General features: G+C 35.1%; 1 protein-coding gene across 1 annotated transcript in view; it reads left to right on the forward strand.

Moving 5' to 3' along the window:
- Positions 1-21101, forward strand: part of C10H10orf67 (chromosome 10 C10orf67 homolog) — a 132274-nt gene that overhangs the window by 65113 nt on the left and 46060 nt on the right. The window contains exons 9-10 of the mRNA XM_040277984.2: positions 18797-18844; positions 19486-19668. Coding sequence (XP_040133918.1) covers positions 18797-18844; positions 19486-19668 — 231 coding nt within the window. The remainder of the gene's footprint in view (positions 1-18796; positions 18845-19485; positions 19669-21101) is intronic.

Below are 21101 nucleotides of genomic sequence, written 5' to 3' on the forward strand. Positions count from 1 at the left end.
ATATCCCTAGTTGGATTTCCAAATTATTATGCATCAGTGATTGCTATATGCTGCCCATTCTTTTCCTGTAGAAAGCAGGTGGAGTCTCTAGTGCTGACCCTATGTCCCATCTTGGTACGATGGTTGTGTGGAAGACAAATAACTTGTCTTTTTAGTTCCTGGGTCTTTGGATAAAGAGCAACTGTACTCAAAGAATCTCATTTGCACCTTCACCTGATCTAGATAAAGAGATCCCAGGATAGCAGCTATCCTATAGGAGGACGAGGTTTCTGGGGGCATAGGATGAAAATTAGTGGATCTCACTTATGGGGAGGATGTAAAACATTAGAGCCAGAGGGCAGAACAGTGCAGGAAAACATCTTGTGAATGTCCAGTATCTATTTGTGATGAAAACTGGAAGTAGAAATGAACTTCCTCAAGATGACAAAAAAAATTAGCTATTTTATGTTTCATGGTGATGACTAAATGTTGTAAGCCTAAAGTCAGAAATGAGACAAAGATTTCTGTTCTTATCACTTGCATTTGACATTGTAGTTTAGGTCCTAACCAGCGCAGTGATACAACGAAAGGAAATAACTGCCATCCAGTGCCGCAGTCTGGCTGGGCACAAATCACGAGCCACTCAAGCAGGAACAAACTTTATTTCCGAACTCCCGAGAACGCCACCCACACGGCCTTCTCCGGGACCACACCACACACCAACCAGAAGTCCTACCAACTTCACCAACCAACGGGAACTCCCCAGGGAATCCTCTGGAGAACTCCAAAGTAGCGGGTACCCAAGGCGGACAGTAAAGGTCTAATATACAATTGAATCAATCCAGCATCATCTTAATGGCTCGCCTCTCAACCAGTACTATTGGCAAAATGCCAGGGGCCATTCCCACTTTGCTGTGGCTCTCAGCAATCCAGTGTAGAAAGGAAAAAGTAGACTTTTGTTCCTAGAGGACATGATCATTGTTTTTTAAATATTTTTTATTTGTCAATGGACCTTTATTTAATTTATTTATGTATGTATTATATGTGGTGCTGATGATCAAACCCAGTGCCTCACAATGCTAGGCAAGCGCTCTACCACTGAGCCACAGCCCTAGCCCCCGAGGACATGATCATTTATATAGGAAATCCTAAGAAATTTATCAAAAAAAACAAACAAACACACACAAAACAACAACAACAACAACAAAACCAACTACTAGAAGTAATAAGTGAATTTAGCAAGGTTGCAAAGATCAAGATATAAAAATCATATATTTCTATATATAGGCAATGAATAATCAAAAATTGACATTTTGAAAAGCACCCCTTTCAATAGTATCAAAAACATGAAAAACTTTTGGATAAATTTAACAAAATATGTACAAAACTGGTACAGTGGATATAACAGAATAATGCTGAAGGAGTTGCTGGAGAGAGATACCATGTTTAAGTTTTAGAGGATGCATATTACTAAACTTGTCAGTTTCTCCAAATTAATTTGTAGCTTCAGTACCATCCCAATCAAAATCTCAGCAGACATTTCTGTTGAAATCAGCAAGCCCACCCTAAAATTTATGTGGAAATACACAGAATCTTGGGTAGCTAAAATAATTTTTTTAAAAGAATACAGTTGTAAGACATATACAACCTAGTACCAAAACTCAAAGTGAGACACCCACCAGAGCACAGCCTGCAGCATGGGACTGCCCCTTCTGACCAGCAGACTACAAGAGAGCAGGTCCACACTGGCCTGCACAGGATCCAGGCTCACAGTAGGCCCTTGTCCATCCTGCCACCTGCAGACACCCGCCAGAGTCCAGCCTCTGGCTAGGGACCGCTTCTTTTGACCATCAGACTACCCCTGGAGCTCAGGCCTGAGCTAGATCTGCCCTCACCAACTTGCACAGGACCTAGGTCCAGGATCCACTCAAGAAAGGAAGACACATAGGCAACATGAGGAAACAAGGGAGGAAAGTGCCCCAAACAAACCAGGATAGTACAATAACAGAACCCATGGACAGTAAAGTTGATGAAATGTCAGAGAAGGAGTAAGAAGGTTCATAATTAAAAAGATCTGTGAATCAAAGAATGACCTAAATGAGCAAATACAGGCAAAAATTGATCATTCCAATAAGGAGATAAGAGAGCAAATACAGGTAGCAAAAGAAGGAGATAGAGACTATGAAAAAAATGCAGTTAGAAATCCTTGAAATGAAGGATAAAATAAACCAAAAAAAAATCTCAATATAAAGTATAACCAACAGACTAGGTCACTTAGAAGAAATAATGTCAGATAATGAAGACAAAGTATACAATCTGGAAAAAATAAAGTTGACCACACAGTGAAGGTAGTAAGAAACATCCAAGAATTATGGGACAGCATCAAAAGACAAATCTAAGAGTTATTGGGATAGAGGAAGGCACAGAGTTTCAAACCAAAAGAATGAACAATCTTTTCAATGAGATAATATCAGAAAGTTTCCCAAGCATGAAGAATGAATTGAAAAATGAAATAAAGAGGCTTACAGGACACCAAATGTACAAAATTACAATAGATCTACACCAAGGAACATTATAATGAAAATGCCTAGCATACAGAATAAGGATAGAATCTTAAAAGCCGCAAGAGAGAGTAATCAAATCACATATAGGGGGAGACCAATTTGTGTCTCAGCAGATTTTTTTCAACCTGGACCCTCAAAGCCAGGAGATCATGGAATAACATATATCAAGCTCTGAAAGAAAATGAGATTAATGTAACCAAGAATCGAATATCCAGTTATATCCAGCAAAACTAAGCTTTAGATTTGATGATGAAATAAAAACCTTCCATGATAAACAAAAGAATTTATAACTAGAAAGCCTGCACTACAGAACATCCTTGGCAAAATATTCCATGAAGAGAAAATAAAAAACAAGAATGAAAATCAGCAGTGGGAGGTATTACACTAAAGGAAAACCTGATCAGAGGAGAAACTGAGTCATGTTAAATTCCAAAAATGGCTGAGAATACAAATCATGTCTCAATAATAACCCTGAATGTTAATGCCCTAAACTTACCAATCAAAAGATATAGAATAGCAGATTGGATCAGGAAAAAAAAAAGACACAACAATATGCTGCCTCCAAGAGTTTCATCTCATAGGAAAAGACATCCACAGATTGGAGGTGGAGGGTTGGGAAGAATCATACCACTCACATGTACTGCAGAAGCAAGCAGGGGTTTCTATCCTCATATCAAATAAAGTAGACTTCAAGCTAAAGTTAATCAAAGGGGATAAAGAAGGACCCTACATACTTCTCAGGAGAACCATACACCAACAAGACTTGACAATTATAAATATATATGCCCCAAACAATGGAGCATCTACATTCATCAAACAAACTCTTCTCAAGTTCAAGAGTCAAATAGACCACAACACAATAATTTTGAGTGACTTTAACACAACCTCTTTTACCACTGGATAGATCTTCCAAACAAAAGCTGAACAAAGAAACTATAGAATTTAATAAAACAACCAATAACTTAGACTTAACAGACATAAATAGAATATTTCATCCTTCAACATGTGAGTACACTTTCTTCTCAGAAGAACATGGGGCCTTCTCTAAAATAGACCATATATTATGCCACAAAGCAACTCTTAACAAATATAAAAAAGTAGAGATACTACTCTGAATTCTATCAGATCATAGTGAAATGAAATTAGAAATCAATGATATAAAATAAGAAATAAAAGCTCCTCCAACACTTGGACTAAATAATATGCTACTGAATAAACAATGGATTGCAGAAGACATCAAGGAGGAGATTAAAAAAAATTTGGAGGTGAGTGAGAACACAGATATATAGAAATCTCTGGGACACTGTGAAGACAGTTCTAAGAGGAAAGTTCATTGCATGGAGTTCATCCTTAAAAAAAGAAAAAGTCAATAAATAAATGACTTAATATTACATCTCAAAGCCCTGGAAAAAGAAGAACAAAAGCAGTAGAAGACATAAATAATTAAAATCAGAGCTGAAATCAATGAAATTGAAACAAAAGAAACAATTGAAAAAATTGACAAAACAAAAAGTTGGCTCTTTGAAAAAATAAATAAAATTGGCAGACCCTTAGCCATGCTAACAAAGATTAGGAGAGAGAAAACTCAAATTACTAACATATGTGATGAAAAAGGAAAGATCACCACAGACACTACAGAAATACAGAAGATAATTAGAAATTATTTTGAAAACCTGTATTCCAATAAAATAGAAAACATCAAAAGCATCGACAAATTTCTAGAGTCATATTATTTGCCCAAATTTAATCAGGATGATATACATAATTTAAACAGAAAAATTTGAAGTGACAAAATAGAAGAAGCCATCAGAAGCCTACCAACAAAGAAAAGCCCAGGACTGGATGGATACACAGCCGGGTTCTACAAGACCTTTAAAGAAGAACTAATACCAACACTCTTCAATTTATTTCAGGAAATAGAAAAAGAGGGAGCACTTCCAAATTCATTCTATGAGGCTAATATCACCCCGATTCCAAAACCAGGCATAGACACATCAAAAAAAGAAAACTTCAGACCAATATCTCTAATGAACATAGATGCAAAAACTCTCAATAAAATTCTGGCAAATTGAATACAAAAACATATCAAAAAGATCATGCACCACAAACAAATGGGATTCATCCCAGGGATGCAAGGGTGGTTCAACATACAGAAATCAACAAATGTAATTCATCCCATCAATAGGCTTATCTAAAGATAAAAATCATATGATCATCTTAATAGTCACAGAAAAAGCATTTGACAAAATACAGCACCCCTTCATGTTCAAAACACTAGAAAAACTAGGTATAACAGGAACATATCTCAACATCATAAAGGCTATCTATACTAAGCCCCAGGCCAACATCATTTTAAATGGAGAAAAATTGAAGGCAGTTCTCTAAAAACTGGTTCAAGACAGGGATGCCCTCTTTCACCACTTCTATTTAACACAGTTCTTAAAACACTGGCCAGAGCAATTAGACAAAAGAAATTAAAGGGATATACATAGGAAAAGAAGAACTCAAATTGGCACTATTTGCTGATGATATGATTCTATACCTAAAAGAACCAAAAAATTCCACCAGCAATCTTCTAGAACAAGTAAATGAGTTCAGCAAAGTAGAAGGATATAAAATCAACAACACCCATAAATCAAAGGCATTTCTGTATATCAATGACAAATCCTCAGAAAGAGAAATGAGGAAAATACCCCATTTACAATACACTTAAAAAAAATAAAACACTTGGGAATCAACTTAGAGAAAGAGATGAAAGATCTATACAATGAAAACAACAGAACCCTAAAGAAAGAAATCGAAGAAGACCTTAGAAGATGGAAAGATCTACTTTGCTCTTGGAATGACCATACTACCAAAAGCACTGTATATATATTTAATACAATTCTGATAAAAATCCCAATGGCATTCCTCATTAGAAAAAGTAGTCATGAAATTCATCTGGAAAAATAAGAGACCCAGAATAGCTAAAGCAATCCTTAGCAGGAAGAGTGAAGCAGGGGCATCACTATACTAGACCTTAAACTATACTACAGAGCAATAGTAACAAAAACAGCATGGTATTGGCACCAAAACAGACTGGCAGACCATGTTACAGAATAGAGAACACAGAGACTAATCCACAAAATTACAATTATATTAGACAAAGGTGCCAAAAACATGCATTCATTGCAGAAAAGATAGCCTCCTTAACAAATGGTGCTGGGAAAACTGGAAATCCATATGCAACAAAATTAAACCCCTATCTCTTTTTGTGCATGCACAAAACTCAACTCAAAATGGATCAAGGACCTAGGAATAAAACCAGAGACCCTGCATCTAATACAAGAAAAAGTAGGCCCTAGTCTCCATCATGTGGGATTAGGCCCCAACTTCCTTAATAAGACTCCAATAGCGCAAGAATTAAAATCAAGAATCAATAAATGGGAGGGATTCAAGCTGAAAATTTCTTCTCATAAAAAGAAACAATCTGTGAGGTGAATAGAAAGCCTACATCTTGGGAGCAAATATTTACCACTCACACATCAGATAGAGCACTAATCTCTGGGGTATATAAAGAACTCAAAAAGCTAAACACCAAAATCACAAATAACCCAATCAATAAATGAGCCAAGGACATGAACAGACACTTCTCAGAAGATGATATACAATCAATCAACAAATACACACACACAAAAAATGTTCATCATCGCTAGAAATTAGAGAAACTCAAATCAAAACCACTCTAAGATTTCATCTCACTCCAGTCAGAATGGCAGCTATTTTGCATACAAACAACAATAAGTGTTGGCAAGGATGTGGGGGAAAAGGTACAATCATATATTGTTGGTGGGACTGCAAATTGGTGTAGCCAATATGGAAAGCAGTATGGAGATTTCTTGGAAAGTTGGGAATGGAACCACCATTTGACCCAGCTATCTCTCTCCTCAGTCGATACCCAAAGGACTTAAAAACAGCATACTACAGAGACACAGCCACATCAATGTTTATAGCAGCACAATTCACAATAGCTGAATTGTGGAACCAACCTAGATGCCCTTTGGTAGATGAATGGATAAAAAAAAATGTGGCATAGATACACAATGGGATATTACTCAGCAATAAAAGAGAATAAAATCAGGGCATTTTCAGGTAAATGGATGGAGTTGGGGGAGATAATGTTAAATGAAGCCAGCCAATCCCCAAAAACCAAATGCCCAATATTTTTTCTGATATAAGGAGGCTGATTTATAGTGGGGTAGGGAGGCGGGGAGCAAGGGAGGAACAGACGAACTCTAGATAGGGCAGAGGGGTGGGAGGAGAAAGAAGGAGGCATGGGGTTATAAATGATGGTGGAATGTGATGGACATCATTATCCAAAGTACATGTATGAAGACACGAATTGGTGTGAATATAATTTGTGTACAACCAGAGATATTAAAAATGTGCTCTATATGTGTAATATGAATGCATTCCATTGTCATATATAAATAAAAAATTAATTTTAAAAGCCTATAAAAACTTAATTTAAAGTTATAGTAGTGAAGGTAAAGCAGTATTGGCATAAGGATAAACATATAGATTGATGAAATAGAAGAGAAAGCCCAGAAATAGACCCTGTGGGTCACATATGGTGAATGGATTTCTGACAAGGTGTCAAGACAATCCATGCAGTAAAGGACAATCTTTTCAATAAATGCTGCTGGAACAATTGGGCAGCTCTTAGCAAAATAAATGAACCTCAACTCCTCATAAAAACCTGAAATTGGGGACTGGGGCTGTAGCTCAGTGGCAGAGCACTTGCCTAGCATGTGTGAGGCATGGGTATGATCCTCAGCACCACATAAAAATAAACAAAGGCATTCTGTCCATATACAACTACAAAAAAACTTAAAAACCTGAATTGGATCCAAAACTTAGATATAATAGCTAACACTACTAAACTTCTAAAGTAAGGCATAAAAGAGGATCTTAGCGACTACAGATTTGGTAGTTTCCTTAAATAGCATTAATTGTCTTCATCAAGTTTTTTTTAATTCCACTGTTCATAATGTTTAAAAAAAGAATAGGCAAGCCTTGGCGTATGAGAAAATATTTATAAAATATATCCAACCAAAGATTTGTGTTGTAGAATATACAAAGACCTCAAAATTTAATAATATGATAAATAACTCAATTTTTAAAAAAGAGTGGACTATTGGAACAGACACTTCAATAAACAGATGGCAAACAATGATATGAAAAGACACTTAACATCATTAGTCTTTAGGCAAATGCAAATTAAAATCTCAATGAGATGCCACTATATGCTCAATAGAAAGGCTAAATTTTAAAAACCTAACTATGTCAATTTTTGTCAAGGATGTGGAACAACTATAATTCTCATTCACTGTTGAGAGGAATGTAAAATATACAGCTACTTTGGAAAATATTTTGGCAGTTAAAAAAACTTCTAAAAAATCTATGCTTGCATATGATCTGGCCATTCTACTCCTAGGTATTTCTCCAAGATAAATAAAGGCGTATGTTTACATAAAGGTTCATATAAAAATGTTCTCAGCAACTATTACTACTCAGCAATGTGAAGGAATTGATTACTCTTATATACCATATCAAAGATGAATCTCAAATTATACTGAGGGAAAAAAGCCAGAGAAAGCAAATAATACATTTGTATGGTTCAATTTATTTAAAATTCTAGAAAATAAGTACTAGTACATAGTGATAGAAAGCAAATCAGTAGTTGCCTAGTGATGGAGCAGGAAAGGATATCATTTACAAAGGCACAAAAGGAAACTTTTGGGAGTGATTGGTATATTTATTATCTTGATCATAGCGGTGGTTTCAAGAGTGTAAACATATTTCAAAACTCGTCAGATGGAATATTGTAAAAGTATAGTTTATTGTAACTCAATATTGGTGTAAAAAATACAGAAAAACAATAAAATTAAAGTATTTCAATATTTATTTTGAAGATGAGTAAAACTATTGCATTTATGTTTTGATAAGTTAAACATGCAAGTTACAATTTATAGACTAAAAAATGGAAGAATTGAAGCCTAATAGTGTAACTTCCAAATTACTTAACGGACAAAAATATTGGATGAATAAACAGTCACAATTAATCCAAAAACAATGTATACATGAGTTGAAATTATTCTGAAAATTTAAGACTTAACCTTCAAAAATCTGACATTCCAATTCAGTGCAAAATAGTGGAGAAAATTCATCTGATTATTTAAATAGTGGTAGGGAAAAAAGTAGTTGATAAAATGCAGCATCCACTTATGGTTAAAAACAAAAGCCACTTCTTAGTTAATTAGAAATAGAAAACTTTTTTAATCTGGTAAAGGCTATCTATGAAAAACTTATCAAAAATCACAATTAATGGTAAAATATTGATAGCTAGATTAAAATGCTGGTTCTCTCATTTTTACTGCAATTGTATTGGAGATATTAACTGCTTCCTTTCAGTAAAGCAAAGAAAGGAAATAAAATGTATGAAATTGTCAATATCCACTTTTGTAAGCTTAATACCCAAAAACCATAGTTATGCCTATGTCACTCACCAATCTCACCAATGAAAAATGACATTTTTAAATGATATACATTTATAGAAGTAGCAAAAAATGTAAAATAACAAGAAATAAATCTAACAAAATATGTTGACTCAATGAGAAACATAAGGGAGCATTTAGAAAAATGGAAAGAATTGGGTTAGAAAACTCAAATTTAAAAAAAAAATAATAATCATTTCTCTCTGATGTATACACCTTGTCTATTTCCCATAAAATTGCAGAAGGTATGTTTAAAATTTGATAATCCATGTAATATGCATAATAAAACAGGGTCAAGAATAGCTAAGATGCCTTCTCAGAACTTCAGAAACAAATTGCTAATTAATAAACAAAATGTGTGATTTCCATAAAGCAAGATAAACAGGCCAAGGTGACAGACAAAGATTCCAGAAGCAGACATCAATGTGTATATGAACCTTTAATCAGTGGGCAAAAGATGAACTTTTCAATGAATGACACTGTAACATCAGTGTTTATAAGGAAAAATGAAATTTTGTCTCACTTTACACCAAAGACAAAATTGAAAAAAACCCAGACTAGAATTTTAAAGTACCAAGATTTAGAGAGTGATGGAAGATAGTATTTTCATATGATGGAGCCCAGAGGATTTCTTCAATAAAACCACTGGAGTCTAAAAAGTAAAGAAAATATTATAAATTCTACATTGTTCAAATGGAGAACTTTTCATCAAAAAACTATATAAAAATAAAAATATAAGTCACAGAATTGACAATGTATGCATATCCTAAAATTGAATAAAGTAAAGAACTCACAGAAGTTCATTTAAGAAATGGCTGATAACTTCCTAAATTTGGTGAAAGACATAAACCAATAGATTTGAGAAATTGAGAAAATTCAAAGTAGGAGAAATCTTAGAAAAACCAAACCTAGACACATGATAATTGAAAACTAAAGACCAAATATCTATCTATACATATATATCTTTAGAGCAGCCAGAGAGAAACAAGAAAAATTTAAATGAATTGTATTGTAATGAAATGCAGATTTGAATGATATTTCTTGTCTGAAACCCTGGAGGCCAAATAAGAAGTGATAGAACATTTTTCAAATATTGAAAGAAAAGAACTGTCAACTATGAATTATATATCAGCCATAACTATCCTTTAACAATAAAGGAGAAATAAAGACATTCTCAGATGGAGGAAGACTAAGAGACTCTGTTGCCAGTAAAATTGCTCTGATAGAATACTAAAGGAAGTTATTTACACAAAAAAAGAAATGTTGACAGAGAATGATTTGATCCAGAGTTTAGGGGGGAAGAAAAGCACATGAGTGGGCAGAAGTGAGGGTAAATATCATAGACTCTCTTGGGTTTCTGAAATCAAATTTCATAATTGATGCAAAAATTATAATACCATCTAAGGTGTTAACTTCATTGTAGAGGAAATGCTTAAGGCAATTATATTTTAAAAGTAGAAGGGTAAAGAGACCTAATTGGAATAACATTTCTACACGTCACTGGATGTTAGGAGACTGTGATAAATTATATATATGTATTGTAAATACCTATTTACAATACATATATATACTAAGAAAAACTATACAAAACACAACATTCAGAAACAATAAACCATGATGAAATCTTTAAAAATATGCAAGTAATACTCCATTGTGTATAAATGCCACATTTTTTTAATCCATTCATCTATTGAAGAGCATCTAGGTTGGTTCCACAATCTTGCTATCGTGAATTGTGCTGCTATGAACATCAATGTAGCAGTGTCCCTGTAGCATGCTCTTTTTAGGTCTTTAGGGAATAGACTCAGAAGGGGAATAGCTGGGTCAAATGGTGATTCCATTCCCAGCTTTCCAAGAAATCTCCATGCTGCTTTCCAAATTGGCTGCACCAATTTGCAGTCCCACCAACAATGAACAAGTGTACCCTTTTCCCCACATCCTCGCCAGCACTTGTTGTTGTTTGACTTCATAGTGGCTGCCAATCTTACTGGAGTGAGATGGTATCTTAGGGTGGTTTTGATTTGCATTTCTCTGACTGCTAGCGATGGTGAGCATTTTTTCATGTACTTATTGATTGATTGTATGTCCTCCTCTGAGAAGTGTCTGTTCAGGTCCTTGGCCCATTTGTTGATTGGGTTATTTGTTATCTTATTGTCTAATTTTTTGAGTTCTTTGTATACTCTGGATATTAGGGCTCTATCTGAAATGTGAGGAGTAAAGATTTGTTCCCAGGAATTTGGAGGGAAATGGATGGCATTAGAGCAGATTATGCTAAGTGAAGCTAGCCAATCCTTAAAAAACAAATGCCAAATGACTTCTTTGATATAAGTGGAGTAACTAAGGACAGAGTAGGAACGAAGAGCTTGAGAAGAAGATTAACATTAAACAGGGATGAGAGGTGGGAGGGAAAGGGAGAGAGAAGGGAAATTGCATGGAAATGGAAGGTGATCCTCAGGGTTATACAAAATTACATACAAGAGGAAATGAGGGGTAAGGGAAGAATAATATAAGTGGAAGAAATGATTTACAGTAGAGGGGTAGAGAGAGAAGAGGGGAGGGGAGGGGGGAGGGGAGGGGAGGGGGGATAGTAGAGAATAGGATAGACAGCAGAATACATCAGACACTAGAATGGCAATATGTAAATCAATGGAAGTGTAACTGATGTGATACAGCAATCTGTATACGGGGTAAAAATGGGAGTTCATAACCCACTTGAATCAAACTGTGAAATATGATATATCAAGAACTATGTAATGTTTTGAACGACCAACAATAAAAAAAAAACTTAATTGAAGCCAGGTACAGTGGCATATGCCTATCATCTCAGTGACTTGGAAGGCTGAGGTAGGAGGATTGCAAGCTGGAGGCCAGCCTCAGCAACTTATTGAGTCCCTAAGCAACTCAGTGAGACCTTGTCTGTAAATAAAATATAAAAAGGAGTGGGGATGGGGCTCAGTGGTAAAATGCACCTGGGTTCAATCCATAGTATAAAAATAAAGAGCATGGATTCAAAAAAAATATGCAAGTAACCCACAAAAGGTAAGACAAAAGGAAAGGCTTAAAAACAAAGAAAATACACAGAAAACAAATAATAAAATGGCAGACTGAGCCCTAATGTATCCACAATTACCATAAATGTGAATAGTCTAAGTATACCAATTAAAAGATAGATATTGATCAAGTGGATTAAAAACATGATCCAGTCAGGTACAGTGGCACATGCATGTAATCTCAGCTACTCTGGAGGCTGAAGTAGGAGGATCACAAGTTCAAGGCCAACTTAGGCTACTTAGTGGGATCCTATCTCAACATTTGAGAAGGACTGGGGATGTAGCTCAGAATAGAGCACTTGCCTTGCCTACATGAGACCTTTGGGTCAAATCTCCAGAACCATCCAAAAAAAATTGTCCAATAATATTTCATGTATAGAAAATGTACTTAAAAACCAATGACCTAGGTAAATTGAAAATAAACAATGGGAAAGACAGTTTTTAGACATTAATTTCAGAATAAAACACAGAACTGAGCCTGTCAATTTCAGATAAAGTGGACTAGAACAAATAGAATTATCATATACAAAGAGGAACATTGTCTAATGATAAAAATATCAATGGCCCAAGAAGACATCAGGATCCTAAATGTGTATAGGTACACATAATAGTCTGAAAATACACAACTACTGATAGAGCTGAAAAAAAGAAAAAAACAAATCTACAATTTATCATTGGGAAATTTAAAATATCCTCTCAATAATGGATCAAACTACTAGACAACAAATCAGTGAAGTCCTAGAACAACTGAAAACCGGAAAGCTCAGCAATGAATAGGATCTGATTGTCACAAGGAATATCCAGGCAATAACAGTAGAATGCGTATTTTCTCAAATACCTATGTACATTCACCACTGTACACTATGTCCTAAACCATATTCTGAGCCCATTTTAAACTTTTTAACTTTTAGCCAGATGCAGTGACACCCACCTGCAATCCCAGCAACGCAGGAGGCTGAGGCAGTAGGATTGCAGGTTCAAGGCCAGCCTCAACAATCTATCGGGATCCTGTGTCAAAATAAAAAGTAAAAAAACTGAGGATGTAGAACACCCAGTGTTCAATCCTCAGTACCACAAAAAGTAAATAAGTAAATTTTATATAATATGTTTCTAATTAAAATGGAATCAAATGAAATCTGTAACCAAAAGACAAGAAGGAAATCTCTAAACACTTGGACATGAAACCACACATTTCCCCAAAATCCATGGGTTAAGGGAAGTCTCAATGTAAAATTTTTAAAAAGAGAACTGAATGAAAATTAAGAAATATCAAATATTTAAGAGATCGCTAAAGCAGTGCTAAGAGAAAACCATACAGCACCAACTGTTTACAGTAGAGAAAAAACAATCTAAGTGTTTACCTCAAGAAATTAGAAAGAGGAGAGCAAAACAAGCCCAAACAAGGAAGAAAGAAACGATCCAGACAATAGTAGAAATCAATCAAATTGGAAATAGGAAAACAACAAGGAAAAAATAAATGAACAAAGAGCTGATTCTTTGAAAAGAAATCAATAAAATGGATGTAACTCTAGCAAGTCTAATAAATATGGGAAGAAATGAGCAAAAACCTTCAGAGCCAATGATGAAAGGGATTACAACACAGAAAGTGCAACCTTTAACAGGATGACCCAGGAAACTACAGACAACTTTAAGCTCATAAATTTCATAACTTAGAAAAAATGGAGCAATTCCTTAAAAGCCACTAACTATCAAAATTTGGTCAAGATTAAATAGTCTGAATTGTCCTACAACCATAAAGAAATTGAATTCATAATTTAGAAGCTTTTGAAAGGAAACTTAGGTCTGGACGAATTCACTAGAAATTTCTACCAAACATTTAAAAAGCTAGCATCAATTTTATACACTATATTCAGAAAATAAAGAAGGAGAGATTTCTTTCCAATACATCTTGTGAAGCCAGTATTACCATGATATCAAAACCAAAGATAGTAGCAAATATTAGTAAATCAAACCTGCTACCATATGAAAAGAATCACACATTGTGATTCATCAATAAAATTCATCACATCAAAGTGTTAAAGAAGGAGAATTGTATGATCCTGTCAATCTGTGCAGAAAAAAAAATTGTTGGAAAAAATGTCCACTAATCAGAACACAAACATGACCAAGAAGATTAAACATAATAATAGGTTAACTATGTCAGATCTAAAAAAATGGAAGATTCTCTTTAGATCTATGGTCACAAGTAGACTAAAAAAAGGGATGAAAGATATATTACATTTAAAATTGTAAAAATGATAATAATTATATAAAATAATCACAAAGTAAAATATTATATAAAGATAAATATAACAAATCTCTAGAATATAATAGTAGTAAATACGGTGTTTCATATTTTTAAAAGAAGGAAGAAATTGTCATTTGCTGGTAAATGGATGGAACTGGAGAGCATCATGCCAGATAAGCCAGACTCAGAAAGTCAAGGGCTGGATGTTTTTTTATCTTATATGGAAGCTAGAGAGCAAATATAAACAAGGTGTCTCAATAAAAGAAGGGAGGCCAATAGAGTAGAAGTTGTAGGGGAGAGATTCAGTCCATCCTTGGCTGACTAGTCCTAGCTCTAGGCCCAAGATGAGGCAGAACATCATGGCAGAAGGGTATGGTGCAGGAAAATAGCTCCAGACATGACAACCAGGAAGCAGAGAGACCTCTGCTCACCAGAGACAAAATATAAACTGCAACCTATGTCCCCAGTGACCTGCTTTCTCCAGCCACACCCTACCTGCCTACAGTTACCACCCAGTTAATCCATATTAATCTACTGGTTAAGTTACACATCTCATAATCTAATAACTTCACCTGTGAACATTCTTGCATTGTCTGACACATGAGCTTTAGGGAAACACCTCATGTCAAAACTATAACAATGTGTAAAATACAAAATTACAAAGATTTAGAAAAATAGAGAAGAAAATCTTTGGAATGTAGAGCTCTGAGCCAAGAGTTCTTAGGCCTAATACCAAAAGCACAATCCATAAAAGGAAAGATTGATAAATTGGACCTTGTCTTAGCCTACTTAAGCTACTGTAACAAAATACTAGGCAGAGTAAGTATCTTCAACAACAAACATTTATTTCTCACAGTGCTGAGGCTCAGAAGTTTCAGACCAAAGTGCCATCATTGGTATCTGGTGAAGGCCTGTTTCATAAGTTAGAGGCCACTCTTCCTGTCTGCATGCTTACCTAACCTTTTTCTGGAGCATGCTTATGAAGGAAGAAAGAGACAGAGACACCTGTCCTCCTCTTAAACAGGCACTAATCCCATGATGAGGCTCCTACCTTCATGACCTATCTAGACCATTTTAGTTCTAAAACTTCTTTTCCTAATCATTGCATTGGTATTGGTATTAAATCAACATACAAATTTTGAAGTGACCCAAACAGACGTCATCAAAATTACAAACTTTTGCAACATAAAAGCATATGTGAACCAGGTTCAGTGGCACACATTTGTAATCTCAGCCACTCAGAGGCTCAGGCAGGAGGAGCACAAGTTCCTGGCCAGCTGCATCAACTTAAAGAGACCCTGTCTAAAAATTTAAAAAAAAAAAAAAAAAAGGACAGTGGCTTACTAGTGAAGTGCCCATTGGTTCAATCCCCACAAAAGGAAAAAAAAAAAAAAAAGAACACATGTGAAACATGAAAAGATAAGCTGCAGACTTGGAAGAGAAAATTTTTGTAGACATATTCTAACAAAGGGCTAATATCACATTATGAAAAACCTCCAAAAACTCAACAGGGAAAAATAAAATCAAAACAAACCATTCCAATTAAAAACTTGGCAAAGACACAAACAGATGTTTTAATGGAGAGACATATGAAAGATGTTCAACCATATTAACAATGAGGGAAATGCAAACCAATAAGATATTACTACACACCTATGAAATTGTTGAGTTGAAAGAGAAAAAATAGTGGTAATAATGTTGGCAAGGATACAGAGAAAGTAGATAACTAGGGAAACATTTGGCAATTATTAAAAACTAAGCATGGGACTACAATACAATCCAGAAGTTGTTTCTTGGATCCAGTCTGTTCTCAGATACATGCTTTGTAGATATTTTCTTCCCAGCTGTGCTTTTTCTGATAATTTTCTTAACAATGGTTTTGATGACAAAATGTTTTTGTTTTAAAGTCTAATTTACCTGTTATTCTCTTTGATGAATATTCCTTTATAAATATTTAGAAACTTTGTCTAACCTAAGGTCAAGAGGACATTCCTTTATGATTTTTAAGCTATTATGATTTTAGTCTTTTGTTTAACAATATGGTTCATATTAATTTTTGTGTATGATATGAGGGTCAAATTTCTATTTTTTCCCCAAGAAAAGTTATCCATTTGTTCCAACATTATTTGTTGAAAAGCTTTTTCTTCCATTGTATTGATGGCTTTGGCATCTTTGTTAAAAATTAAACAGTGTATTTTTAAGTTCTCTATTCAATTCTAATGATTTTCAATCTGTATGCTAGTACCACAGAGTTTTATAATGAGTATTGAAGTCAGGAGCAGTAGCTCCTCCAACTTTGTTCTTTTTCAAAATCATCTTAAAAATTCTAGATCCTCTGTATTCTTATGTAGATTTTAGAAATAGCTTGTCTATTTTTACCAAAAAAGAATTGGCACGATTATGATTATAATAAATCTATAGTTCTGGCTGCCATTGTGGTTCAGTGGTAGACCACTTACCTTGCAAGTGTGAGGCACTGGATTCAGTCCTCAGCACCATAAAAAAATAAAATAAAGATATTGTGTTCACTTATAACTAAAAATAATTTTAAAATAAATACATAGATCTATAGTTCAATTTGAAGGGATTGACATATATATTATAGACTGAGTCATTCAATCCATAAGCATGATATATATAAATATAAAATTATATATTATATATAAATATATAAATTATATATATATATTCATTTAGTTCTCTTTTAATTTTTTATATTTATTTAGTTCTCTTTTAATTTTTGTTAGTCATGGACTGTCATTTTCAGGGTAGAGGGCTTGCATATCTTTTGTTAAATTCCTAAGTGTTTTATATTTTTGATGCTGTTGTAATTGAAATTGTTTTTATAATTTATTTCTAATTGTTTGGTTCTTAGATATACAAAAATACAATTGTTTTTATGTTAACTTTGTATCCTACAGGCTTACTGGATTAATTTATTAGTTATAATAATTTCATAGGTTCTTTGTGAGTTTCTATATAAGTAATCAGATCTTTTGTAAACAGTGACAATTTTACTTATTCATTCTGATCTTTATGTTTTATTTCTTTTTAGTGTCTTGTTACAATAACTACGACTTCCAATATAATGTTGAATAGCAATGGTGAAAACGAGTGTTTTGTCTTGTTCTCAATCTTAGGGGAGTATAATTTATCAGTTCATCATCAAGTATGATTTAGCTATAAATTTTTCATGGAAAGCATTTGCCAAGTTTTATGAGTCCCCTAATTTTTTGAGTTTTTATCATAAGTGACCGTTTCTTAAGTTATGGAAATGATTGCTTTTTTTCTTTATTCCATAATATGAAAAAATACTGTGGTTTTTATATGTTAAATCATTTTTGTATTCCTAAGCAAAATTCTGCTTTGTTATGATCTCTTATACTTTTTATATAGTGCTAGATTCAATTTGCAAATAGTTTTTTGAAGATTTTGGAGAAAGTTATTTTTAAACCATCATAATGGAATTTAACTGTATTAGGCTTGAGTTCAAACCCACTGAGACCATATAATACAGTTCTTCATAGGCATTAGTAACTAACCTCCCAGACTGAAAGTTGTTATATCTTTTCGTTGTGTTCTGCTCAATGTTCAAGATGAGAAAGATTTTTGGATATCCATTATAATTGTTAATCAGATACCAATGAAATTAATCATTAAATGTATTTCTCATCTTTTAGTTCTATCATTTAATTTCAAATAAGGTTAGTCATAATTCAAATAATTATTCATAAATCCATGCTATGAAAAAAATCTTTAAATTATTGAAGCATTGATTGGTAGTACTTTTCTGATACAATGCTTTTGTGCCTGGAAATTAACATTAATTAATTTTAAAGTAAAATTTTATTATTTTATGAAGATTCACTATTAAATTCTTAATTTTTCAAAATATTAAAATAAGGCCTTGGATTTATAGCTATTATGATAATGTATCAAATTATCACCTCATAAATAATTAATATGTGTCCCTATAATCTGTTATTCTTAAAGCAATAAATAAATGCTAACAACTTTAAATATATATAATTCACTTATTTTTAGGTGCTTTTTATTCCAGATGCAAATTTGTTTTTCTTCTAATTCACATTCAATAATATAGCTCATATTGGGGCTGGGGATGTGGCTCAAGCGGTAGCGCGCTCACCTGGCATGCGTGTGGCCCGGGTTCGATCCTCAGCACCACATACCAACAAAGATGTTGTGTCCGCCGAGAACTAAAAAAATAAATATTAAAAAAATTCTCTCTCTCTCTCCTCTCTCACTCTCTCTTTAAAAAAAAATATAGCTCATATTTCTATAATAGTTTCTACAGTGAAATACTTTTAAGTGCTACTCTTTTATTGCTTAAGATTTTAAAAAATTCTCCTTTGTAATTTTCACAAATGATAAAAAATAATATGGTCTTTCATTTCACAGATTAATAAACAGAAAGAAGACATGGAGCTTAGAAAAAAGTACGATAGTGTAAGTGTCAGGGTTTTATTTAATCAACCAATCTCTCTCTCCATCTGTTCTGTGCCTCCCTTCTCTTGGCATCTGGGTTAGAGAATCTATACATACTGTACTGAGGCTTTCCACTGTTTGATGTTGGGGTTTAAAACAGAAAAATGCTTGAAAGTAGAGCAAGAGGTATGAATAGGTAACAAGGAACTGACTGCTGAGCACAGGTGGAGGAGAGAGAAAGTGAGCCGAGGAGCAAACCAGCCAGGTCAAGGTGTTGTCTGTAGGCTGCTCCTCTGGCTCCACACCCTGCCTTTCCTTCCTTCCTCCTATTCCCCTTACTCCAGCCCACCCTGATACAATCTCAAGCTATCACCTCATCCCACTCCACAGGGACCCTGCCTTCCCAGGTGCTTCCAAAGCACATCAGTCTGTTGGCATGTGTGTCTGGGAATGTTAGGATTCATGGTTGCGGGGTGGGGGGTAGAGACTTGCACCCAGCCTGCAAATTGAGCCAGGCCAGGGCAGACCTTGGGAGGAAGAACAGAGTCAGGCCCTTTGGGACTAAAAACTTCAACTCAGAGTTCCCCACTCAGGGGAGGGAAGAGGGCATAGATCTGAGGAATGACATGAGAATGACTAAGTTGGTTCTTTTTGTGTGTCAGAACCTGAAAACAGGCTGGGGAAGAGAAGGCTCTTTGTCCCCATGGCCCTCCCATTCTGGGACTTTATCCAGGAGTACGACACCTTTGAGGCCACGCTCTGCTGCCGCTCGTAGTACATCACCTGTTAGGACTAAAAAAGTGAAGCTTTCAAAGAAAACTACAAAGGAAGAGCCTCCTCAAGAGGTAAGAACTGCTTACATTGCCCCTCTCAACCACCTTTCATGACATCTAGGTGTGCACCTGTCCTGTGAGCTCTAATACAACTACTGCCTCACATCCCAGAGCCCAGCATCAACCAGGATGACCATCTCAACACACCTGAATCTCACCTAGATCTGGCTGTTACCCAGCATGCCCTTTTTAGTCTTTCCCAAGAGGATGTCAGTGTTCCTAGGAAGTGAGGGAGAAAAAGCTGCTTGTTGATTGGGTGGAGAGAAGGGGAAGTTTTAAGCTTTTTTGCATAGGAGCAAAGGGTCATCATCTCTCTTGACAGGTTGCTCGTTTCTTTTTCCATTGGGGAGTTGTGTTCTGCAGCAGGGATTTTGAGCTTGTGTGGTGAAAAGTTCGTTGGGACCAGATGAGCTGGCTCTGCCTGCGCATGTCCATTCTCGAAAAGCCAGCTTCAAATGTCCTTGAGTAAATTCTGGAGGTTCTTCTGAAAAACAACTTAAGCACTTAGTTATTTAAGAAATTTTTTTGTCGGGATGTGTCCAGGACTTAGCCTGTTTCAAGGGGCTCCAGTCTCAAGCTTTGGACTTGTTGAGCCTGTGGCTAGGCAGCACATCATCTCAGAAGGCTAAGTTGGTGGCCATGAAATCGGTTATGTGGCAGGGGTCTGTGGTCGGAGGCTCTAGAAGGGCCTGGAAGGACTGCACAGTGGGGCCAGCAATTGGGGCAAAGCAGCTGAGCCTCCCATCTCAAAATCCCAGCAGCAGGGGGCAGCCATAGCAGAAGGCGCCCAAGTCTCCACAACAGGAGCCCTAGAATTCCAGCTCAGAAGCTCCAGTGTCCTCAATTTACAGATAGATCCTGAGCATCTGAAGTCAGAGGCATGAGGAGTGGAGATACCTGCTGTGTTCCCCCCACTAAAAATGCACCAAAAAAGAAAAGACAAAGATGACTTAGGATCTCTGTCTGAGGAGGTGTCATTTCGATAGGCTTTTCTCTAGTGCCACACTCTTTTCTTCTGACTGTAATGATTGTTATCTGGATTTTTCCAGAGCTTAACAGGACATTTTGTCTGCTGGAGAGACTCTGAAGTTAATGTGTAACAATAAGTAAAAATTGGACTGGGGGAGGGGAAGGTGGCCTAAGCTGTTATTTTCATCTTTATATTAATTGACTCGATGTAAAGTGAAATATATTTTTCTAGGTCTTCACTACTATTAATCCTATCATTATATAATCTGCATACATTATACATTATTATTGTTAACAATAATATTGATACTATTTCTGTTCTTATAAGCTCTCCTATACATGTGGCTAATTCTTCAGTGTATATTAACACTATACATACATACTCCAGTTACAATTTTTCTGCTTCTAATTCTGTAGAGGTAGCTGGGCCTCTTAAAAATTATCTTTAAAGGGTTTTACAATATTTACTATGTGTA

The sequence above is a fragment of the Ictidomys tridecemlineatus genome, chromosome 10, assembly GCF_052094955.1.
Source record: "Ictidomys tridecemlineatus isolate mIctTri1 chromosome 10, mIctTri1.hap1, whole genome shotgun sequence".
In the NCBI taxonomy this organism is placed as follows: domain Eukaryota; kingdom Metazoa; phylum Chordata; class Mammalia; order Rodentia; family Sciuridae; genus Ictidomys; species Ictidomys tridecemlineatus.